This window comes from Scyliorhinus canicula, chromosome 13 (assembly GCF_902713615.1).
Source record: "Scyliorhinus canicula chromosome 13, sScyCan1.1, whole genome shotgun sequence".
Lineage (NCBI taxonomy): Eukaryota > Metazoa > Chordata > Chondrichthyes > Carcharhiniformes > Scyliorhinidae > Scyliorhinus > Scyliorhinus canicula.
The window spans coordinates 19,652,131-19,674,035 of record NC_052158.1 but is presented as its reverse complement, the minus strand read 5'-3'; the positions used below and the strand labels follow the sequence as shown (position 1 = coordinate 19,674,035).

General features: G+C 47.8%; 1 protein-coding gene across 1 annotated transcript in view; it reads left to right on the top strand.

Annotated features, from left to right (window-relative positions):
- The window catches only part of LOC119976507 (hemicentin-1-like), a 48,534-nt gene extending 27,665 nt beyond the window's left edge, over positions 1-20,869 (top strand). The window contains exons 7-12 of the mRNA XM_038817052.1: positions 4,384-4,470; positions 5,464-5,589; positions 8,047-8,142; positions 15,831-15,932; positions 18,069-18,151; positions 20,112-20,869. Of these exons, the coding sequence (XP_038672980.1) occupies positions 4,384-4,470; positions 5,464-5,589; positions 8,047-8,142; positions 15,831-15,932; positions 18,069-18,151; positions 20,112-20,162 (545 nt within the window). The 3' untranslated portion in view covers positions 20,163-20,869. The remainder of the gene's footprint in view (positions 1-4,383; positions 4,471-5,463; positions 5,590-8,046; positions 8,143-15,830; positions 15,933-18,068; positions 18,152-20,111) is intronic.
- Positions 20,870-21,905: the final 1,036 nt, after the last annotated feature.

Genomic DNA, 21,905 nt, shown 5'->3' with positions numbered 1-21,905 from the left:
TAGAATGTTCAAATGACCTAACAGCACATCTTTTGGGACTTGTGGGAGGAAACTGGAGCACCCGGAGGAAACACATGCAGGGAGAACATGCAGACTCCGCACAGACAGTGATCCAAACCGGGAATCGAACCTGGGACCCTGCCGCTGTGAAGCAAGAGTGCTAACCACTGTGGTACCGTGCCGCCTATCATCTGTCCTAAAGCATGGGTTAACGTAGAGTGCTGTTTACGCACCATTGAGGGAAAGTTAATGCAGACACCTTTTTTAAAAATGAAGACAGGGGTAGCACGGTGGCGCAGTGGTTAGCATTGCTGCATCTCGGCGCCGAGGTCCCACGTTCGATCTTGGCTCTGGGGGGTTCCGCAGTCCTTTGGTTCTTCATCTTTTTTTCCCTGGTTTACTCCTCGGTGCTGGCCTCGAACAGGTTTTGGAACAGGCCGACGAACTGCCCCCAGGAAGCCTTCCTCTGACCCTCGGATGGTGTACTTAATCTTCTCCAGGTGGAGAAATTCCGAGAGGTCAGCGAGCCAGGCTGCAGCTGTGGGTGGTGCTGCCGATCACCAGCCGAGCAGGATTCTCCGGTGTGCGATTAGGGATGCGAAAGCGAGGGCGTTGGCCCCCTTCCCCATGTGTAGCTCTGGCTGCTCCGATACCCCGAAGATTGCCACGATTGGGCGTGGCTTCACCCTCACCCCCACAACCTTGGACATTGCCTCGGAGAAGGCTGTCCAGAACCCAGCAAGCTTGGGGCAATCCTAAATCATGTGGGTGTGGTTGACCGGGCCTGTCTGGCACCGATCACATTTGTCCTCCAACTCCGGGAAGAACCTGCACATTGGGGTTCTGGTCAGATGCTCTCTGTGCACCACTTTGAGCTGCATTAGGCTTAGCCTTGCGCAGGAGGAGGTGGGAGCTCACCCTGCTCAGTGCTTCGCTCCAGTGTCCCCATCCTATCTCTCTTCCCAGTTTATCCTCACATTTTTTGACTGGTCCCGTCCAGTGGTGTCCGCGCTCTGTCCAGTAGCTGTCTGTATATTTTCCCACACAGCTCCCCCCTTCTCGCTGCTTGTGCCTATCAGGTTCTCTAGTAGTGTGCTTTCTGGGGCCCCGGGGTACCCTACTGTCTCTTTGCGGAGTAAGTGCTTTATTTGGAGGTGTCTCAATTCCTGTCCTTTTGCTAGTTTCCACTTCCTCATCAGTTCGTCCAGCGTCGCCAGTCTGCGCCCATATAGAAGTCCCCGACCGTCAGTGTGTCCCCGTCCCGCCTCCATCTTTTGAAGGTGGTGTCTAGCATGGCTGGGGGGAATCTGTGATTGCCGCAGATCGGGGCCATGGGGAACATTTTGGTTATCCCGAAGTGCTGTCTCAGCTGGGTCCACGTTCTCAGCGTGGCCGCTACCACTGGGCTCGTTGTGTTACTCCATGTAATTATGATGCCCTTGAGAGGGGTGGGGGGCTGGGGGGGGGGGGGGGGGGGGGGGGGGGGCTGCAGGAGTTAAAGGTGGTGGTGGCAATGGACGCGGAGAAGGCATTCCGGCGCCTGTTCGGGTACACAGAGGGAGAATTCAGAAAGTCCAATTCACCTAACAGCACGTCTTTCGGGACTTGTGGGAGGAAACCGGAGCCCCCGAAGGAAACCCACGCAGACACTGGGAGAACGTGCAGACTCCATACAGACAGTGACCCAAGCTGGGAATGGAGCCTGGGACCCTGGCGCTGTGAAGCCACAGTGCTAACCACAGTGCTACCGTGCCGCCCACGGTACCAGTGGTGAGCTTGCAGACGAATCAAATGAGTTTGGGGTACTTTGGCCTGCACCATGGGACGTGGCAGGCGTGCCCCCTCTTCCTGTTGCTTGTTGTCTTGGCGACAGAGCCATTAGCAATGGCAATTAGGGCATTGAGGGATTGGAGCAGAATTGAGTGAGGGGCTACTAAACATAAGGTTTCACGGCCGGCCTGTTATTATATATCTCGGACCCGGTGGGCAGCATTGGCGGGATTATGGAGATTCTGGGGGAATTCGGCCAGTTTTCAGGATATAAATTGAATAGGGGAAAGAGTGAGGTGTTAACCAATTAATGCCAGAGGGAAGGAAAGGAGACGAGGGGAGTTGCCGTTTAGGGTGGTGGGAATGAGCCTCAGGTACCTTGATATCCATTTGGCGAGGAGCTGGGCCCAGCTGCACAGACTGGACTTGGCTCGATTGGCGGAGGGGATGAAGGCGGATTGTAAGACCATAAGACATAGGAGTGGAAGTAAGGTCATTCGGCCCATCGAGTCCACTCCGCCATTCAATCATGGCTGATGGGCATTTCAACTCCACCTACCAGCATTCTCCCCGTAGCCCTTAATTCCTCGCGACATCAAGAATTTATCTATCTCTGCCTTGAAGCCATTTAGCGTCCCGGCCTCCACTGCACTCCGTGGCAATGAATTCCACAGGCCCACCACTCTCTGGCTGAAGAAATGTCTCCGCATTTCTGTTCTGAATTTACCCCCTCTAATTCTAAGGCTGTGCCCATGGGTCCTCGTCTCCTCGCCTAACGGAAACAGTTTCTTTGCGTCCACCCTTTCTAAGCCATGTATTATCTTGTAAGTTTCTATTAGATCTCCCCTTAACCTTTTAAACTCCAATGAATACAATCCCAGGATCCTCAGCCGTTCATCATATGTTAGACCCGCCATTCCAGGGATCATCCGTGTGAATCTCCGCTGGACACGCTCCAGTGCCAGTATGTCCTTCCTGAGATGTGGGGCCCAAAACTGGACACAGTACTCCAAATGGGGCCTAACCAGAGCCTTATAAAGGCTCAGTAGCACATCGCTGCTTTCATATTCCAACCCTCTTGAGATAAATGACAACATTGCATTCGCTTTCTTAATCACAGATTCAACCTGCATGTTTACCTTTAGGGAATCCTCGACTAACACTCCCAGATCCCTTTGTACTTTGGCATTATGAATTTTCTCACCGTTTAGAAAGTAGTCTATGCTTGGATTCTTTTTTCCAAAGTGCAAGACCTCACATTTTCTCACGTTGAATTGCATCAGCCATTTCCTGCACCACTCCCAAACTGTAAGAGGTGGGACATGTTGCCACTATCGCTAGCAGGGTAGTCAGACTGATGGTGCTGCTTAGGCTTCTGTTCGTGTTTCGGAACCTCCCTATCTTTGACCCCAAGTCGTTCTTTAGGAAAGTTAATGGGGGCAGCACGGTGGCGCAAGTGGTTAGCACTGTGGTTGCCTCACAGTGTCGAGGTCCCAGGTTCGATCCCGGCTCTGGGTCACTGTCCGTGTGGAGTTTGCACATTCGTCCCGTGTTTGCGTGGGTCTGGGCCCCTGCAACTCAAAGATGTGCAGGGTAGGATTGGCCATGCCAAAATTGCCACTGAATTGGAAAAAATGAATTGGATATTCTAAATTTATTTTAAAAAAGGAAAGGAAAGAAAATGGGCTGATCTCTGGGTTTGTGTGCGTGGGGAAGGCCCCAGAGGAGCCTCACACTGGGTGGACTTGTTAGCGGAGGAGGAGGTGTGCGAGCGGGTGAGGGAGGCCTTTCAGGGGTATATAAAGATCAACGATACGAGTGTGGGTCAGTAACATGGCAGGGTTTCTCAGGCTGGAGAAGATGAAGTTCACCGTAAGGGGTTCAATACAGGGGTTTGCTTGGTGGTGGCAGCTGTCATTGACTTCTTTATGGAAAACTGGGTGTGGGGGTCGTTCTGACTCCAGAGGTGGCGATATTTGGGGTGTTGGAAGACCCGAGGGTTGTCGAAGGGGTGAGAGAGGCCGATTTCTCGGCCTTTGCCTCTCACATAGCCTGGAGACGGATTTTATTGGGTTGGCGGGACTCGCCGAAAGCGGGGGTGTGGATGAGCGATTTAGCAGAATTGCTGAGGCTGGAGAAGGTCAAGCTCGCTCTCAGGGGGGTGGGGGGGTCAGTGGAGGCGTTCACCCAGAGGTGGAAACCGTTTATCGATTTCTTTAAGGAGGATTGAGGGGTCAGCAAGGGAGGGTTTGCAGGGGGACGGTGAGGGGGTTAAAATAGGGAAGGCAGGGTGTGGTGGGGTGTTGGTGTCAGGGTGGCAGGAGGGTTGTGGTTGTTTATTGAGATGATGTGTTCTTCTGTATATATGAGAAAATGCCATGAATAAAAATATTTTTTTTTTAAAAGAATGAAATGGACTCTTAGATGATGTGCCCCTCCTCAAACCGTTCTCCTGAATTCACTACACACGGATGACACAATAATCACAAGTGCAGGAATAAGAGATCTCCCCAGTGTTTTTCTTGACCAGTTGCATTCCCCAGAGGCACTGCTGGAGGGTTTGTGCACGCATGTGTGATCAATGCTTTCTGACTCTGCTTTTTCTGTTCACAGTTTGCCACAACATGTTCAACGTCGGAACCTCAGAGACAGACATCATTACAACGTCCATCCTCCTTGCTGCAGTAATGGGACACAGTGGTGAGTGTTCAATTATAAAGTTATGGCAAACAAATCATTTCTGAAAGTGTCATCCCATGTGGATTTAGGAATGTCAATCCTAGTCATCAATTTGAAAGTGGCCACTTTAAACTTGCTCATGAGCGAGGAGAGAAGTTAGCAAGAATTCCTTTACTTTGAGGGTTGTTTGTGCACAGATTACCCTGCGACAGGGAACCAGTTGTTCTTAATTTATCCATTCATGAGATGTGAATGTCGCTGGCAAGATAGGAAATTTATTGCTGTAATTATCCATGAGAAGGTCGTGGGGAGCTGCCTTCTTGAACCACTGCAATCGATGAGGGCAGCACGGTAGCATCGTGGATAGCACAATGGCTTCACAGCTCCAGGGTCCCAGGTTCGATTCCAGCTTGGGTCACTGTCTGTGCGGAGTCTGCACATCCTCCCCGTGTGTGCGTGGGTTTCCTCCGGGTGCTCCTGTTTCCTCCCACAGTCCAAAGATGTGCAGGTTAGGTGGATTGGCCATGATAAATTGCCCTTAGTGTCCAAAATTGCCCTTAGTGTTGGGTGGGGTTATTGGGATAGGGGGAGGTGTTGACCTTGGGTAGTGTGCTCTTTCCAAGAGCTGGTGCAGACTCGATGGGCCGAATGGCCTCCTTCTGCACTGTAAATTCTATGAAAAGGACTCCGACAGTGCTAATAGGCAGTCCGTTCCGGTGGCAGTGAATGGAAGGTGATATATTTCCATATCAGGGGGTTATGTGCGTTTGAGCTGGTGATATTTCCTTCTCTTGAATTAGTGAGAATTGCACCTTTTAAGAGAAAAATGGGGAGAAGGTGGAGCAGTGTGATTTTAGTTCAGGTTTACTCTTCTAAAATACTGGCATAGATCTAATGGGCCAAACGACACCTTCTTTGCTTGGGTCTATAAATAAAGAATTGCTTTAAGGAATATTTCCATTCCTTTTTTAGCCAATGAATGTGTATAACTTTATTCGCCTTTTTTTTTCACAGGGCACCCTGGGATCACTATGGTTCTGTCTGCGCTTTTATGTGTCCATTTCGTAGCAACAATATTTTCGGCCTATAATATGATGACCTGTGACAGAAACATGTTAAGTAAGATCTTGCCAACCAAACGTAAGTGCAGATAACAGTTATATTATTTTTTTAATGTAAATTTAGAGTACCCAATAATTTTTTTCCAATTAAGGGGCAATTTCATACTTCCGGTGATGGCGGGCGGGAGGCAGCCACGCAATGGAGGGCTCCCGCTCGGGGACGGCATTTATGGGGCTTTAAGCCCGGTGCCAGGGTCCACGGAGGCGGCAAAAGCAGGGACAAGGCACAGTGAAGACACAGTAAAGGAAAATGTCAAGGGTGAGCAAAAAAACCGCCGTTAGAAATACAGTTGAAGGTCCGTCGGGGAGTGGAAAGGTCACTGCGGGGTCACCAAGGAAAATGGAGGCTGGAGCACCAGGGGAGGCTGCATTACTTACGGCTGAAGAAATAACTAAGGTAATGGCTGCGGAATTCAAAAGGCAGTTTACAAAATACATGGAGACAATGAAGAAGGAGATGAGGGAAGTTTTGAGTGTGCTGGTGGAGGAGGCGATTTCCCCAGTGACGACGGCGCTGGCAAGCGCAGTGGCGAAGGTGCGGGAGCAAGGGGAGGCGCTGAAGGAAGTGGAGGAGACATTATTGCAGCACGGTGATCAATTTACCTCGATGGGGAAGGAGATGTGGAAGGTGATGGAGATTAACAAGGATCTGTGAGGAAAAATGGAAGATCTGGAAAACAGATTGAGGCGACAGAATTTGAGGATTGTGGGGCTGCCCGAAAGAGTTGAAGGGCCAAGGCCGACTGAGTATTTTGCCGCGATGCTAACAAAACTATTGGGGGAGGGGGAGGATCCCTCCCGATATGAAGTGGATCGGGCTCATCGGTCGTGGAGGCCTGTACCAAAGGCGAGTGAGCCACCAAGGGTAGTGACTGTGCTTCCGTAGGTACAGTGTGAAGGAGAAGGTTCTGTGCTGGGCCAAGCAGAAGCGGGTGGTGCAGTGGGCTGGAGCTGGTATACGTGTATACCAGGACTTTACGGCGGAGCTGGCGAGGAGGCGGACTGCTTTCAACCAGGTGAAGAGGGCACTGTACATTAGCAAGATGCAGTGCAGCATTGTATATCCAGCGAAGCTGAGGGTGACTTACAAGCTCAAGGACTTTTATTTTGGAAAGGCGGAAGCAGCAGAGGAGTTTGCGAAGGGAGAAGGACTGTGGCAGAACTGAGAAATTGTGAAATGGCCATGTGCCGATGTAACCTCATGACTGTATTTTCTTCGTTTATTTTATAAGGCACTTTCACAAAATTAGGCAGTTCACAGAGAGTTCAGCAAAAAATATTTATTGTCAAAGTAAACTATATACAGGCACAATTCAAGTCCCAGCTGAGACTGCGCACAACAACATGGCCCGGCTTGGGCTGGCCTTCATGTCCCAAGTCCAATAATCCGCTGACGGGTCTCCACCCCTCAGTGGGGGAGCTCATACTCCACGAGGCTCAAGGGGAGATTAACCGGTTCAACCCTGTGTGTCTCGTAGGGGTTATAACAGTGGAAGTTTTGAAGTACAATCGCTGTTTAATATAAGAGACCACAGTAGCCAAATTGGGTACAACAAGATTCAATAAACATCAGTGAGATAAACGACCGGCTCATCTTTGAGAGTTAGATATTGGCCTTGAAATGATGCAATGCGATATATTCATCTGAACGGGAGTAAGAGACCTCAGTTGAACCACATCATAAAGACACTGCACTGAAGTGCTAGCCGAGATTGTGCTGAAGATACTGAGCTGGGGCTTGAACCTATGACCGTCTGACTTTGTGTTTCATGTTCCTCCTGTTGGGATTGTTTGACCACCTGGTGTAAAGACCCAGGAGGCTAAGTAGTCGGGTGAACGCTAGTGTATTCACTGTCAAAGTAAACTGCCCTCAGGAGGTAAAAACAACATTATTAGTCCCACCAACCTGACTGGGCCGGTTTTTCCAAGATAATTATAAGCCTCAGCTGGGCAGGCCTCCGCCCACTAGCCGGGAAACCCATTCCACTAGTCCCACGGGGAGATCAAATGGGGTATCCCCTTGGGTCGCGTGGGGTTTCTTACATCCGGGCACAGCAAATACAGGAGAATGAGGTGGAGAGAGAGGTCATCTGGTTTCATGTCTGTTCATTTAAATGGACGGCAAATCAAATGGGCTGTGTTGGAGGCCTGCACGCTTTTCTGCCCGATTTTCCCATATTCACTGCGTCTGAATGATCAATGCAACACAACTGAAGGAACAGTAAAATCTCCCTTGGAGTTTTCTTCATCAGTTGCATTTCCCAGAGGCACAGCTGGAGGAAGACAGAAGGAAAAGACAGTTCAAAATGGTCACATTCCAGTGGTACCAGTACCAGTAATATTGGAGTTCCGTTTTAAAGTATTCGAGACAAGTTTGAATAAGTTGAACTGGCATCCTTCATTTCCATGTTTTAATACTTTTTTTCCTTTTGGCTTTGTGTGCTTGCCATGATTTTCATGTTTTATTTGTTCCCAGTCTGCCGTGTAATTCACAGGGTCCCAGCTCCAATGGGTGGGATCATTGCGATATGTGCGTCATTGATCCTGATTAAAGAAGTAACGAAACAAGCTGGTGAGTGTTCAATGATAAATTCATCAATTCAATTCTGAAAGGTAGCGCAGTGGGTTTGCCCTGCTGCCTCACGGCGCCGAGGCCCCAGGTTCAATCCTGGCTCTGGGTCACTGTCCGTGTGGAGTTTGCACATTCTCCCCGTGTTTGCATGGGTTTCGCCCCCACAACCCAAAGATGCGCAGGCTAGGTGAATTGGCCACGCAGCAGGGTAGCATGGTGGTTAGCATAAATGCTTCACAGCTCCAGGGTCCCAGGTTCGATTCCCGGCTGGGTCACTGTCTGTGTGGAGTCTGCACGTCCTCCCCCTGTGGGCGTGGGTTTCCTCCGGGTGCTCCGGTTTCCTCCCACAGTCCAAAGATGTGCGGGTTAGGTGGATTGGCCATGCTAAATTGCCCGTAGTGTCCTAATAAAAGTAAGGTTAAGGGGGGGGGTTGTTGGGTTATGGGTATAGGGTGGATACGTGGGTTTGAGTAGGGTGATCATGGCTCGGCACAACATTGAGGGCCGAAGGGCCTGTTCTGTGCTGTTCTGTTCTACGTTCTATGTTCTAAATTGCCCCTTAATTGGGAAAAATGAATTGGGTACTCTAAATTTATGGGAAAAAAAATTCAATTCTGAAAGTAATGCCGTGTCAGGAAAAGTGCGATTAAGAGAGCTAATTGCTCGGTCGTTTTTGCCAGTTTTCATGGGAACCCATCGAACTATTAATGAGCCACCAGCTCATTGATCAATCAATTCAAATTGAACGCAATTACCCTTGCTCCTCGGAACCACTGCTCCCTGTTTAAAATATTTACTCAATTTTCCATTGAGATACAACTGTGTATGCCTCACCCTCTCCCTGTGGAAAAGTATTCCCAGTTGTTTCAAAATCCTTTGTAAAAATATTTCTGCTCATCTTTTTGTTTTCATTCTTGAGTGACTTTTTTGGAAGTTGATTAACCTACATTTCTCGCAGGAACTGGTTTCCTTATTCATTCTATCACACTCGTTACAACCTCTGGAATCTTTACAACTTGCATGTTACACTGGCGCACTCTCGATGACTAATCACCTTGAGTTTCTTCCGTAATTGTCTTATTATTTCTTCACCAACATACTTTCATTGGTATAAAGATCCCATTTTATAATCTAATTTAACCTGCTACTTTTCAGTTAATGAAACCCAGTTCTTCCTCCACATCTTGTTCCATTTCATCTCACTGATTCTAACACCTTCTCATTGTATTGGTGACCTGGCTTCAGTGAAGCACTCATCTTTCTAACTTGAGATAACTTTTTTTATGTTTTTAATAATTTAGAGTACCCAATTCATTTTTTCCAGTTAAGGGGCATTTTAGCATGGCCAATCCACCTAGCTTGCACATCTTTGGGTTGTGGGGGCGAAACCCACTCAAACACGGGAGAATGTGGAAACTCCACATTGACAGTGATCCAGAGGCGGGATCGAACCTGGGACCTCGGCGCCGTGAGGTAGCAGGGCTATTCACTGCTTGGGTGATGTTCAAGGAAAGAGATTACTACTTTGCGCTGGAGAATTGACTGGGGGTTACCAAAACTACTCAAGGACTAAGAAGTTAGATATTTGTTCACTGTTAGGTTCATCGTATTTATTGTGGGATTGTTGTATTGTGGGGGAGGGCATGGGGTTGTTCTGGAGCTTTCCTGTCGGGTGTTTTTCCGCAAAGTTGGGGTTTGTATATTGCTGGAGTTGGTTATGGGGTAGGGATTGGGTGTTCATTTTCCTGAAGTTTGGTATGGGCAGGAGGTTGATTGCTGGTATACTGTTTAGTTGACTTTGATTTTACCCTGTGCGGGAGTCACCTGGCTAGCTTTAAAGCTCATTAACTGGAGCAGAGAAGGGGAAATATCTGCAGCTTGTTCCTGTTGGGGTGTTTTTTTTTTGTCAACCAAACAGTATACCAGCAATCAACCTCCTGCCCATACCAAACTTGTTTCTGTTTTGTGTACGAATGGGGATAGGGAATGGGGAGATGGCGCTTTTTTTCTTCTGTTGGTTGTTTGCTTGGTCAGTGGGGTGGGGCTGGACTGGGAGGCGGGGTGACGGCTGACGGTTTCTTTCTGTTGGCTCTATGGGGGTTAAGGCGGCCATATTAGGTGGTCCTGAAGCTAGTGCAGACTGAGGCACTGCTGGACTGCCTCACAGGGTGGATATGGTTGATCCGGGGTTGGGTGGGGTGGGATGGGATGGGGTGGGGGAGATAACTGCTGATAACTTGAAATTAAAGGGCGGTTAAACGGCCCAGTAAAAAGGTCCTGGATGTTTGTACACTTGAGAAGTTTGAAGGCTGATTTTTTTTTTCCAGGAGACCCGTTTCTTTTAAATTTAGAGTATCCAAATATATAAATTTTTCCAATTAAGGGGAAATTTAGAGTGGCCAATCCACCGACCCTGCACACCCACGAAGACACGGGGACAATGTGCAAACTCCACACGGACAGTGACCCAGGGCCGGGATTCAAACCCGGGTCCTCAGCGCCGCAGTCCCAGTGCTATCCACAGCCACATGCTGCCCTACAGGGAGACTCATTTGAGAATCAAGGACCAAACAAGATTGCGGAAGGGCTGGGCTGGTATATCATTTGTGTTTTGATTGTACGGCGCGGGGGGGGGGGGGGGGGGGCGCTGTGTTGATCAAGAAGAGGGTGCCATTTTCTGCTCTTAATGTATTGGCGGATTCGGGAGGGAGGTACAAAATCGTCAGTGGGTCATTGGCAGGCATGTCTATGGTATTGGTCACTGTATGCACCAAACTGGGATGGGATGAAGGCTTTTGTTAATAAGGTGCTGGCTTCTATCCTAGATATGGATTTACGTCAACTAATTATGGAAGGGGGGAACCTCAATTACATTCTAGATTCTAGGATGGATAGATGAGTCCTAAATCTCTGAGTCCATCAGTGGGGGGGAATTTGAGTTGTCAACGGGCAAGACGGTGAACCAACTGCGACGCTCAAGGGGGATCTATTATGAAGAGAAGGCCAGTCGTGTGTTAGTGCACCAGCTGAGACGGCAGGCTCCCTCCACAGAGCTAGTGCAGATCAGAGATTCGTGCAGCGGATTGATTTCCACCACAGAGAAGGTTAATGAGGTGTTTGAGACCTATTACCGAGAGCTGTATACGTCAGAGCCCCCAGAGGAGAGATTATCAATTATCCAGTTTTTGGATGAGTTGACGTTCCCAGAGGTGGAGCAGGAGAGAAGGCAGGAGGGCAGCACGGTGGCGCAGTGGGCTAGCCCTGTTGCCTCACGGCGCCGAGGTCCCAGGTTCGATCCCGGCTCTGGGTCGCTGTCCGTGTGGAGTTTGCACATTCTCCCCGTGTTTGCCTGGGTTTCGCCCCCACAACCCAAAGATGTGCAGAGGAGGTGGATTGGCCACGCTAAATTGCCCCTTAATTGGAAAAAAAATGAATTGGGCACTCTAAATTTATTAAAAAAAGGAAAGGCCAGTTCAGTCCATAAGAGGGTTATTCGGGAGTCTGGTAACAGCGGGAAAGAAGCTGTTTTTGAATCTATTGGTGCGTGTTCCCAGACTTTTACAAACAGTTTTACAAACAATTTTACAGTTTGTGGGTCAGATGGTGCCAGTTCTGCTGGATACGTTTGACGATTCTGTGTCCCGGGGGTGGTGTTGCCAGCCATGCTAGCGCAGGCATCGATTTCCTTGATCCTGAAGAAGGACAAGGATCCCACGGAATGTGCTTCTTATCGACCTATTTCGTTGTTTTTGTTTTATAAATTTAGAGTGCCAAGGCAGCACGGTGGCACAGTGGGTTAGCCCTGTTGCCTCACGGCGCTGAGGTCCCAGGTTCGATCCCGGCTCTGGGTCACTGTCCGTATGGAGTTTGCACATTCTCCCCGTGTCTGCATGGGTTTCGCCCCCACAACCCAAAGATGTGCAGGGTAGGTGAATTGGCCACTCTAAATTGCCCCTTAATTGGAAAAAATGAATTAAGTACTCTAAATTTAAAAAAATATATATAAATAAATAAATTTAGAGTGCCCAATTCATTTTTTCCAATTAAGGGGCAATTTAGCGTGGCCAATCCACCTACCCTGCACATCTTTGGGTTGTGGGGGTGAAACCCACGCAAACACGGGGAGAATGTGCAAATTCCACACGAACCGTGACCCAGAGCCGGGATCGATCCTGGGACCTCGGCGCTGTGAGATAGCAGTGCTAACCACTGTACCACCTTGCTGCCCTACCTATTTCATTGTTAAATGCTGATGGTAAGTTGTTGGCTAAGGTGTTGGCAATGCGTTTGGAGCCCTGCCTTCCTGGGGTGATTTCAGAGGAGGTTTTGTTCAGGGCCAGCAGTCATTGGCCGAGATTAATAGAATGTCAAATGTTGTTTGTCGCTGTCATTGGGGGTCCCGAGTCAGAGGCGATTATTTCAATGGCTGCTGAGAGAGCGTTTCATCGGGTTGTGTGGGGGTACCTCATTGAAATCCTTGGACGGTTTGGCTTTGGGTCAAAATTTATATAATGGATTAGGCTTTTATACAGAGCCCCCACTGCAAGTGTACGTACTAATGCCCTGAGCTTAGGCTATTTTCAACTGAATAGGGGTGCAAGGCAGAGTGTCCATTGTCCCCGCTTTGTTTGCCTCAAATTCAGCCACGCACCATTGCATTGAAGTCATCCACCAGGTGGAGGAGGAATAAAGCATAGGGTTGAGGGAGCACAGAGTGTCTTTATATGTGGATGATTTGTGGGCAGCACGGTGGTTAGCATTGCTGCCTACGGCGCTGAGGACCCGGGTTCAAATACCGGCCCTGTCCGTGTGGAGTTTGCACATTCTCCCTGTATCTGCGAGGGTTTGGCCCCACAACCCAAAAGATGTGCAGCATAGGTGGATTGGCCACGCTAAATTGCCCCTGAATTGGAAAAAAAATTGGGTACTCTAAAATGTTTTAAAAAAAGATATGTGGATGATTTGCTGCCATATATCACGGACCCACTCTCCAATGTGGAGGAGGTAATGAAGCTGCTCAGGCGTTTTGGCTCCTTGTCTGGTACAAGCTGAATCTGGGCAAAAGTGAATATTTTCTGGTGAACCCCCTGGGGAGTGGAGCTGATCTGGGGGGATTGTCTATTCATCCGTCCAAGATTAGCTTCCCTTATCTGAGAATCCGTGTTGCCTGTGATTGCGCCTCGCTCCATGAACTTATCTTTGCTAGCCTGGTGGATGGGGTGAAGGACCAGTTGAAAAGGTGGGGCGTCCTCCCTCTGACTGTGGTGATGTGCATCACTGAAAATACACAAGGGGTTAATGTAAATACACGTAGACTAGCTAGACACTAGAGGAAGCATCAGATTCATGACACACAGACACTCAACCAATAGGTCAGTAAGATAGGACACGACCAATGGGCATTCACGATACACACACAGGTGACACTACCACAGGAGGGGCATTACACCAACCCATATATAAAGGACACAGCACACATGACCTTCCTCTTTCCAGTGGAGACACTCAGTGAGTACAGACACAGGGTTGATTCAACATCACACCCACCACGTGGATTGTAGCAGACTGGTTCGTCAGTCTGAGTAGCTATAGAAGGATTAACAGTTGTGGTGAATCCGAGTAGGAGAATTGTAAATAGTTTAATAAACGTGTTGAAGTTATCTCCACGTCTGAACCTTCCTTTGTCAGAGTGTACATCAAGGAAGCAGCTTATGCCACGCTAAGAGCATAACAAGGCACTGACCTGAGCGGGAAGGGTACAGACGGCGAAGATGAATGTTCCCCCAAGGTTTTCATTTTTGTTCCAGTGTCTCCCAGTCTTTCTTCCCAAGGCTTTCTTCTGCAGGGTCAATAAATTGATATCTACTTTTGTTTGGGCTGGTAAGACATTCGCAGGAGGTTCCTGCAAAGGGATAGGCAGTTTGGGGTGGTTGGGTGCTACTGTTATGCTACTATTGGGCTGCAAATATTGATGAGGTGCGGGGGTGGCTCAGGGACCTGGATTCTATATGGGGCAGATGGAGGAGGGTTTGTGCATAGGGTGGAGTCTTGAGGACCCTGGTTACTGCCCCACTCCAATAAAGGGGTGGGTGCCCTGATTGCTGGGTGGGCCCTAGGTGGCCGTTGGCCTGCTTTGTTCTAGTCTCTTCTGGCGCCGGGGTGTCTGCTTTAGTGTTGTTTACCTAAATGTTTCCCTTTTGTTCCCGGAGATGGCTCATTAGTATGGCAATGGCTTTGCAGTATCGGTCTTGTCTGGGAGCTACAACTCCAATCAACAGACAAACCTTGCACCTGCTTGCTTTCTCAGCATTGTCCATTTTTCCCTTCATTCTTTGCAAAGTGTCCATTTTGTAATCGGGACGTGGCCACCCCAGGTGGCTACAGTGCTGTCTGGCTTGAATTCATTGTCCAGGGCATGGGAGAGGTTGGGGTCGGAGAGGTTTTGGGAAACGTTTGTGGAAGGTAGGTTTGTCGGTTTAGATGTGTTTTTCGAGAAGTTCCAGCTCCTGTGCTGAACATCTTCAGGTACTTGCAGGTTCATGCCTTTCTTCGCAAGGAGCTTCCTTCATTTCCCCTGACACCGTTTCCCTCGCTCTTGGATCGGGCCCTCTATCCTAGGCCGTGTTAGGGGAGAGTAAGCTTTTGTATATTCATGGGCATATTCTGTCGATGGAGCAGGCTGTCGTTGGAAGAGGTAAAGGGAAAATGGGAGGGTGAACTGGGTTTAGTTTTTGACAGAGGTGGGGGTGAGGAGTGAGGCTCTTCACAGGGTCAACTTCACCTCCTCGTGCTAGGTTAAGCTTGATCCAGTTCAAGGTGGTGCACAGGACACACTTGACTAGGGTGTGTATGAGTGGGTTCTTCTTGGGGGGGTAGGGGTTTGGAGGATAGGTGTGAACTGTGCTCTAGGGGCCAGCAAATCAGACGCACGTGTTTTGGTTTTGACCCAAGCTTGTAAGCTTCTGGGTCTCCTTCTTTGACACTATGTTGGGGATTTTGGGTGTTCCGCTGGAGCCGTGCCCACTAGTGGCCATTTTTGGAGTATTGGACTCGCTCGTGCCACAGACGGGGATATCCTAGCCTTCGCCTCGTTAATAGCCCGGAGGCGAGTTCTGCTTGGGTGGCAGGCCTCGATGCCGACAAGTGTCTCGGCCTTGCTGTGGGGACCTGATGGAATTTCTGTATTTTGAGAAGATGAAGTAAGCATAAAGGAGGCCGGTGTCAAGGTTGAGGTGGCAGCCTTTTACCTCCTTTTTCAGGGAACTAGTTACCGTCCGCTGTTGGCAGTGGGGTGGGGGTGTTGTCTTCTTGAAATGAAATGAAAATCACTTATTGTCACAAGTAGGCTTCAAATGAAGTTGCTGTGAAAAGCCCCTAGTCGCCACATTCCGGCGCCTGTTCGGGGAGGCTGGTACGGGAATTGAACCGTGCTGCTGGCCTGCCTTGGTCTGCTTTCAAAGCTAGCTATTTAGCCCTGTGCTAAACCAGCCCCTGTTAAGGTTTTTGCTTTCCTTCTGGATGGCTGAGGGGGGAGGGGGAGATGGACTGGGTTCGGGTGGATGTAGTTTGTATTGGGGTTTGCTGTATCCTTGTTACTTTGTTATAATGAAAATCTTTTATATATAAAAATGTTTTGAATAAAAGAAGAACTACAGGTCAGCTATTTACCTGATGTTCTCTATTGGCAGGTGAAAAATGTGAACCGGCAGCCGACTTGCTATCAAGTACATGTACTGCTTTGGTGATAACATTGGTTATTCTTGTTGTAACCTTCGTACTCTACAAAATATGTAAGTAATGATGGTAGATGTTGTTTCAAATCTATTATAATGGATACAAAGGGCTGTGAGCATAAACCTTGACTGGGCTTTTCACTTCAGTCACTCCTATGACCCCAAGGAAAATCTCAAACATCCAGCTCCATAACTTTTCACCAATGGATTCAACACAACGATGAGCTGACAGTGTGGAATTTCCTGACGTTGCCTAGTTTGTGTCAGGATCTTTGAATTGGACAATCTAAGTTCGAATCATAACATCCCGACATTGCAGAAGGAGGCCATTCAGCCCATCGTGTTTGCACGGAGCCTCCGAAAGAGCACCCCACCCAGGCCCACACCCCACCCCCCGTAACCCCCAATAACCTCACCTAACCTTTTGGACATCAAAGGGCAATTTAGCATGGCCCAGCCACCTAATCTGCACATCTTTGGACTGTGGGAGGAAACCGAAGCACCTGGAAGAAACCCACGCACACACGTAGAATATACAAACTCCACACAGACAGTTACCTGAGGCTGGAATTGAACCCGGGTCCCTGTAGCTGTGAGGCAGCAGTGCTGACCACTGTGACACCATGCCACCCACAAGTTAAATGGCTTCCTCCTGTCAGCTAGTGATATAGTGGTTATTGGTAAACCAGAACCAATGCTTTGGGGTTCTAAGTTCAAATCTCACCATGGTTAACGTTGAATTCTGAAATAAACCTCCTGTGCTGTATCTTATTGTCCGATGAGCAGCGATGATCTCAATTACGTCAGATCCTACAAGGGTATCACTGCCATAGAATCTTGTTTTTTAATTTAGAGTACCCAATTCATTTTTTCCAGTTGCGTAACCCACGCTAAACAGGGGGAGAATGTGCAAACTCCACACGGACAGTGACCCAGAGCCGGGATCGTATCTGGGACCTCGGCGCCGTGAGGCAGCAGTGCTAACCACTGTGCCAAGGTGCTGCCACCGAAGAATCTTATATGCCACTCGTGTTCCTTGTAATCAAGAAGGAACTGGAATAGGGATCCAGATACGGGCATTCACCAACATATATATTTTTTTCTTCAGTCTGACTTGACTATATTGAGCAATATCCCAGAATTGTCTGGGAGTATGTGATATGAAAAATGGTCCATTATATTCCCCAAGATAAGAGTTGTTGCCGTTTTCTTTGCCAACCTGCTTTTAACTCCAGATTTAGTGGAATTTAAATTCCACCACTTGCCAGGATGGCATTTAAATCAGGGTCCCAAGAGATTGGGCCTCTGGATCATTAGTCAGAGAACTCCTACCGTGCAGAAGGAGACCATTCGGCCCATAAAGTCTGCACTCTACCCAGGTCCACTGTCCCGCCCTATCCCGGCACGGTAGCACAATGGTTAGCACTGTTGCTTCACAGTGCCAGGGACCCGGGTTCAATTCCCGGCTTGGGTCTCTGTCGGTGCGGAATCTGCACTTTCTCCCGTGGATTTCCTCCGGGTGCTCCGGTTTCCTCCCAAAGTCCAAAGATATGCGGATTAGGTGGATTGGTCACGCTAAATTGCCCCCAAAAGTGAGGCGGGATTGCTGGGTTACAGGGATAGGGTGCAGGTGTGGGCCTAGTGAGGGCGCTCTTCCAGGGGCCGGTGTAGACTCGACGGACCGAATGGCCTCCTTCTACACTGTAATTCCTATGATCCCGTAACCTAAACTGCACATCCCTAAGGGACAGTTTAGCACGGTCAATCCACCTAACTTGCACACCTTTGGACTGTGGGAGGAAACCGGAGCACCCGGAGGAAACCCACGCACACACGGGGAGAACGTGCAGACTCCACACACAGTCACACAAGATCGGAATCAAACCCAAGTCCCTGGCTCTGAGGCAGCAGTGCTAACAGCCACCAAGTGACATTTTTCAAGGATGGGCTGCACCAGCAACTCCCCTGACATCCATACAATCGTGGTGTGGCAGGGGCATTTGGGTAGGTGGATGTACCCTAGGGATATTATTTCCCTCACCCTTCAAATTCCTGACCGCAGAGCACAAAATCCAGTCTTTGGTGTTTTGAGGAGAAAAAAACTTATAGACTGATTCTGATCATCTATTGACTGAAAACCTTTGCTCAGTTCATTTTGCAACAACATAATTCATTGTACCTTCACATCAACAGACGCAGACTGGAAAAAACGGACCAGTGGAACTCCATCTGAAAATACCGACTGCAGTAAGACACCCGATGAGTTCAAACATATTGTAAGTATTGGAATCAAATACAAGTGACAAGTTAGAAATGCGGCATTGTGGTGGAAATGGAAGATTTTGTTTTATTTTGCAGTTTGAGGGGGAGAAGGTGCCAATATCTGCTGAGCTTTCTGGAGATCTCAGTGAAAGAGAATAAATGGGGATTGCTTCTCACAAGCTGTGCTCTGTTAAACATATAAAAGGGAAATGTACCAAACCATGTAGGGACAATGTACAAGCTGAAATTAAATTAATTAATATTCAAGTATTTAATACTAGCAGTATGAAAATTCATAACATTTGCCTTGATCCAATTACAATAAATGATCTATGGAGAAGGATGTAAACTTCAGAAAATAGAGGAAAACCTGTGTATATGTACAACATAGAATAGAATAGAATAGAATAGAACGATACAGCGCAGTACAGGCCCTTCGGCCCTCGATGTTGCACCGACATGGAAAAAATCTAAAGGCCATCTAACCTACACTATGCCCTTATCATCCATATGCTTATCCAATAAATTTTTAAATGCCCTCAATGTTGGCATGTTCACTACTGTTGCAGGTAGGGCATTCCACGGCCTCACCACTCTTTGCGTAAAAAACCCACCTCTGACCTCTGTCCTATATCTATTACCCCTCAATTTAAGGCTATGTCCCCTCGTACTAGCCACCTCCATCCGCGGGAGAAGGCTCTCGCTGTCCACCCTATCCAACCCTCTGATCATTTTGTATGCCTCTATTAAGTCACCTCTTAACCTTCTTCTCTCTAACGAAAACAACCTCAAGTCCATCAGCCTTTCCTCATAAGATTTTCCCTCCATACCAGGCAACATCCTGGTAAATCTCCTCTGCACCCGTTCCAAAGCTTCCACGTCCTTCCTATAATGAGGCGACCAGAACTGTACGCAATACTCCAAATGCGGCCGTACTAGAGTTTTGTACAACTGCAACATGACCTCATGGCTCCGGAACTCAATCCCTCTACCAATAAAGGCCAACACACCATAGGCCTTCTTCACAACCCTATCAACCTGGGTGGCAACTTTCAGGGATCTATGTACATGGACACCGAGATCCCTCTGCTCATCCACACTACCAAGAATTTTACCATTAGCCAAATATTCCGCATTTCTGTTATTCTTTCCAAAGTGAATCACCTCACACTTCTCCACATTAAACTCCATTTGCCACCTCTCAGCCCAGCTCTGCAGCTTATCTATGTCCCTCTGTAACCTGCAACATCCTTCCGCACTGTCTACAACTCCACCGACTTTAGTGTCGTCTGCAAATTTACTCACCCATCCTTCTGCGCCCTCCTCTAGGTCATTTATAAAAATGACAAACAGCAACGGCCCCAGAACAGATCCTTGTGGTACGCCACTCGTAACTGAACTCCATGTTATGGGAGACTTTAACTCATCTTTAAATATTTCTTCATATTTAAATTGCTGTATTAAAACCCCATGTATTGCAGTGTAGCCCATAATTAATACATTTATTAAACATAGACATGGCAAGTATTTCAGTTTCTTTAAAAAAAAATTGACTAATTAAACTGGTTCATATCTCAAAGGAAAACTCTTGGTTTAATTAATGCATCATTAAAGGGAGTCAAATCGAGGGCTGCATGCTGGCACAGTGGGTTAGCCCTGCTGCCTCACGGCGCCGAGGTCCCAGGTTCGATCCCGACTCTGGGTCACTGTCCGTGTGGAGTTTGCACGTTCTCCCCGTGTTTGCATGGGTTTCACCCCCACAACCCAAAGATGTGCAGGGTGGGAGGATTGGCCATGCTAAATTGGCCCTTAGTTGGAAAAAATGAATTGGGTACTCTAAATTTATTTTAAAAAAGAGCCAAATCAAATTCAAATTAAGAAGTGTTGATTTTACAAATTTGCATGTTGAATAATATAAGCCTTTCTTTAAACTGGTTTCACAGACCTTTTAAGTTCATTTTTGTCTCTCTTTAGGAGCTGAAGGAAACGCGACTGAATCCAGGAGCGCCACAATTGAATAACTGATTACATCGGAGAGCACTCCGAACGAAAAACTTCTTCAAATCTAGGAGCGCTGTGCTACCATCAACAAGCTCATTTGGACTTTAAATATCAGGGATCTGATTTTGCAGCACATCATTGAAGAGTGGATGGTCAATGGATACCAGAGGAGATGACAACGTCAGCGAACTCCATCCAGGAGAAGCAAGGGACAGCACCACGAACGGATGCCAACATATGTGTGTAAATAGGGGCAGCACGGTGGCCTAGTGGTTAGCCCAACCGCCTCACGGCGCTGAGGTCCCAGGTTCGAATCCCGGCCCTGGGTCACTGTCTGTGTGGAGTTTGCACATTCTCCCCGTGTCTGCGTGGGTTTCGCCCCCACAACCCAAAAATGTGCAGAGTAGGTGGATTGGCCATACTAAATTGCCCCTTAATTGGAAAAAATAATTGGGTAATCTAAATTTATTAAAAAAAAAAAAAATATGTGTGTAAATAACTTTGCCAAGGGTACAGAGCTGCTGCTGTTGAACGGACATAATACCGTCCGCTGACTTCTCGGGGAAAATTAATACGTCAGCAGCAGCAGCGATCCGGCGGGAGGGGGGGGGTGGGGGTAGAGTGCCCCGATGGGAGGACTGAGGCGCGTGGGGTAACATCTAGTGGACTGCTGATGTATAAATTTTGCAAAACCTTAATTTAAAAAAAAACAGCAGCAGCAACCCGGGAGGGGGGAGGGGGGGGCTGATTTATTCTCCTTTTTGTCAGGGGCGCATGCTCTATCCTGTTTTGAATTGGGTGTTAATTTGCTAAACAGTTTATCGTTTAGAGTAGTGGTTCCCAACCTTTTTTGGCCATGCCCCACCTAATCACCTCTAAAATCCTGATGTCCCCCCCCCCCCAATGTAGTGATATATAATTCTTATCATTTAAAAAGTGAACTCCGTTTCAGCTGAAGAAGCTTAAAACGCCAATACCTTGGTTTAAACAAGCTTCAAAAGAACATGGCATCCATGAAAAAGAAAAATGAAATAAACAAAAGACAGTTAAAGTTCTGAGCAAGAAATTACAAAAAAATTGTAAAAATAAAAATCGAAAATTTGGACCCAGACCTCCTCAGTCGCACTCAATTGCCCCCCTTAAAAATCAAATTGCCCCCCTGTGGGGCGTACGCCCCACGTTGGGAACCACTGGTTTAGAGGGTTGAGTTGTTTTGTTTTGTTGGCATGTTGCCCTTCTTTCTTTGTATTATTTTCCTTTTTGGAGTGTTTTGTAAACTTATTGAAAAAACTTTGAATAAATACATATTCAAAGGGGCTGGTTTAGCCCACTGGGCTAAATCACTGGCTTTTAAAGCAGACCAAGCAGGCCAGCAGCACGGTTCGATTCCCGTACCAGCCTCCCCGGACAGGCGCCGGAATGTGGCGACTAGGGGCTTTTCACAGTAACTTCATTGAAGCCTACTCGTGACAATAAGCAATTTTCATTTCATTTCATTTCATTATTTAAAAAAAAAAGGATACCAGAGTCCAGTTCCCTTGTATATTATTGACAAGTACAGAAGCACTACCAATACATCATTTTACACTGAACACGATTGTTTCTCAGCCTCATGCTTATTCCTTTTAGGACAAGGCAAAATTACGTGGCTATCCCATATGGTCTGCAGATGACAAATAGTGGGGCTTTTTTTTGAGTTTAAAAAAAAATAAATTTAGAGTGCCCCATTATTTTTGTTCCAACTGAGGGGCCCTTAGCGTGGCCAAT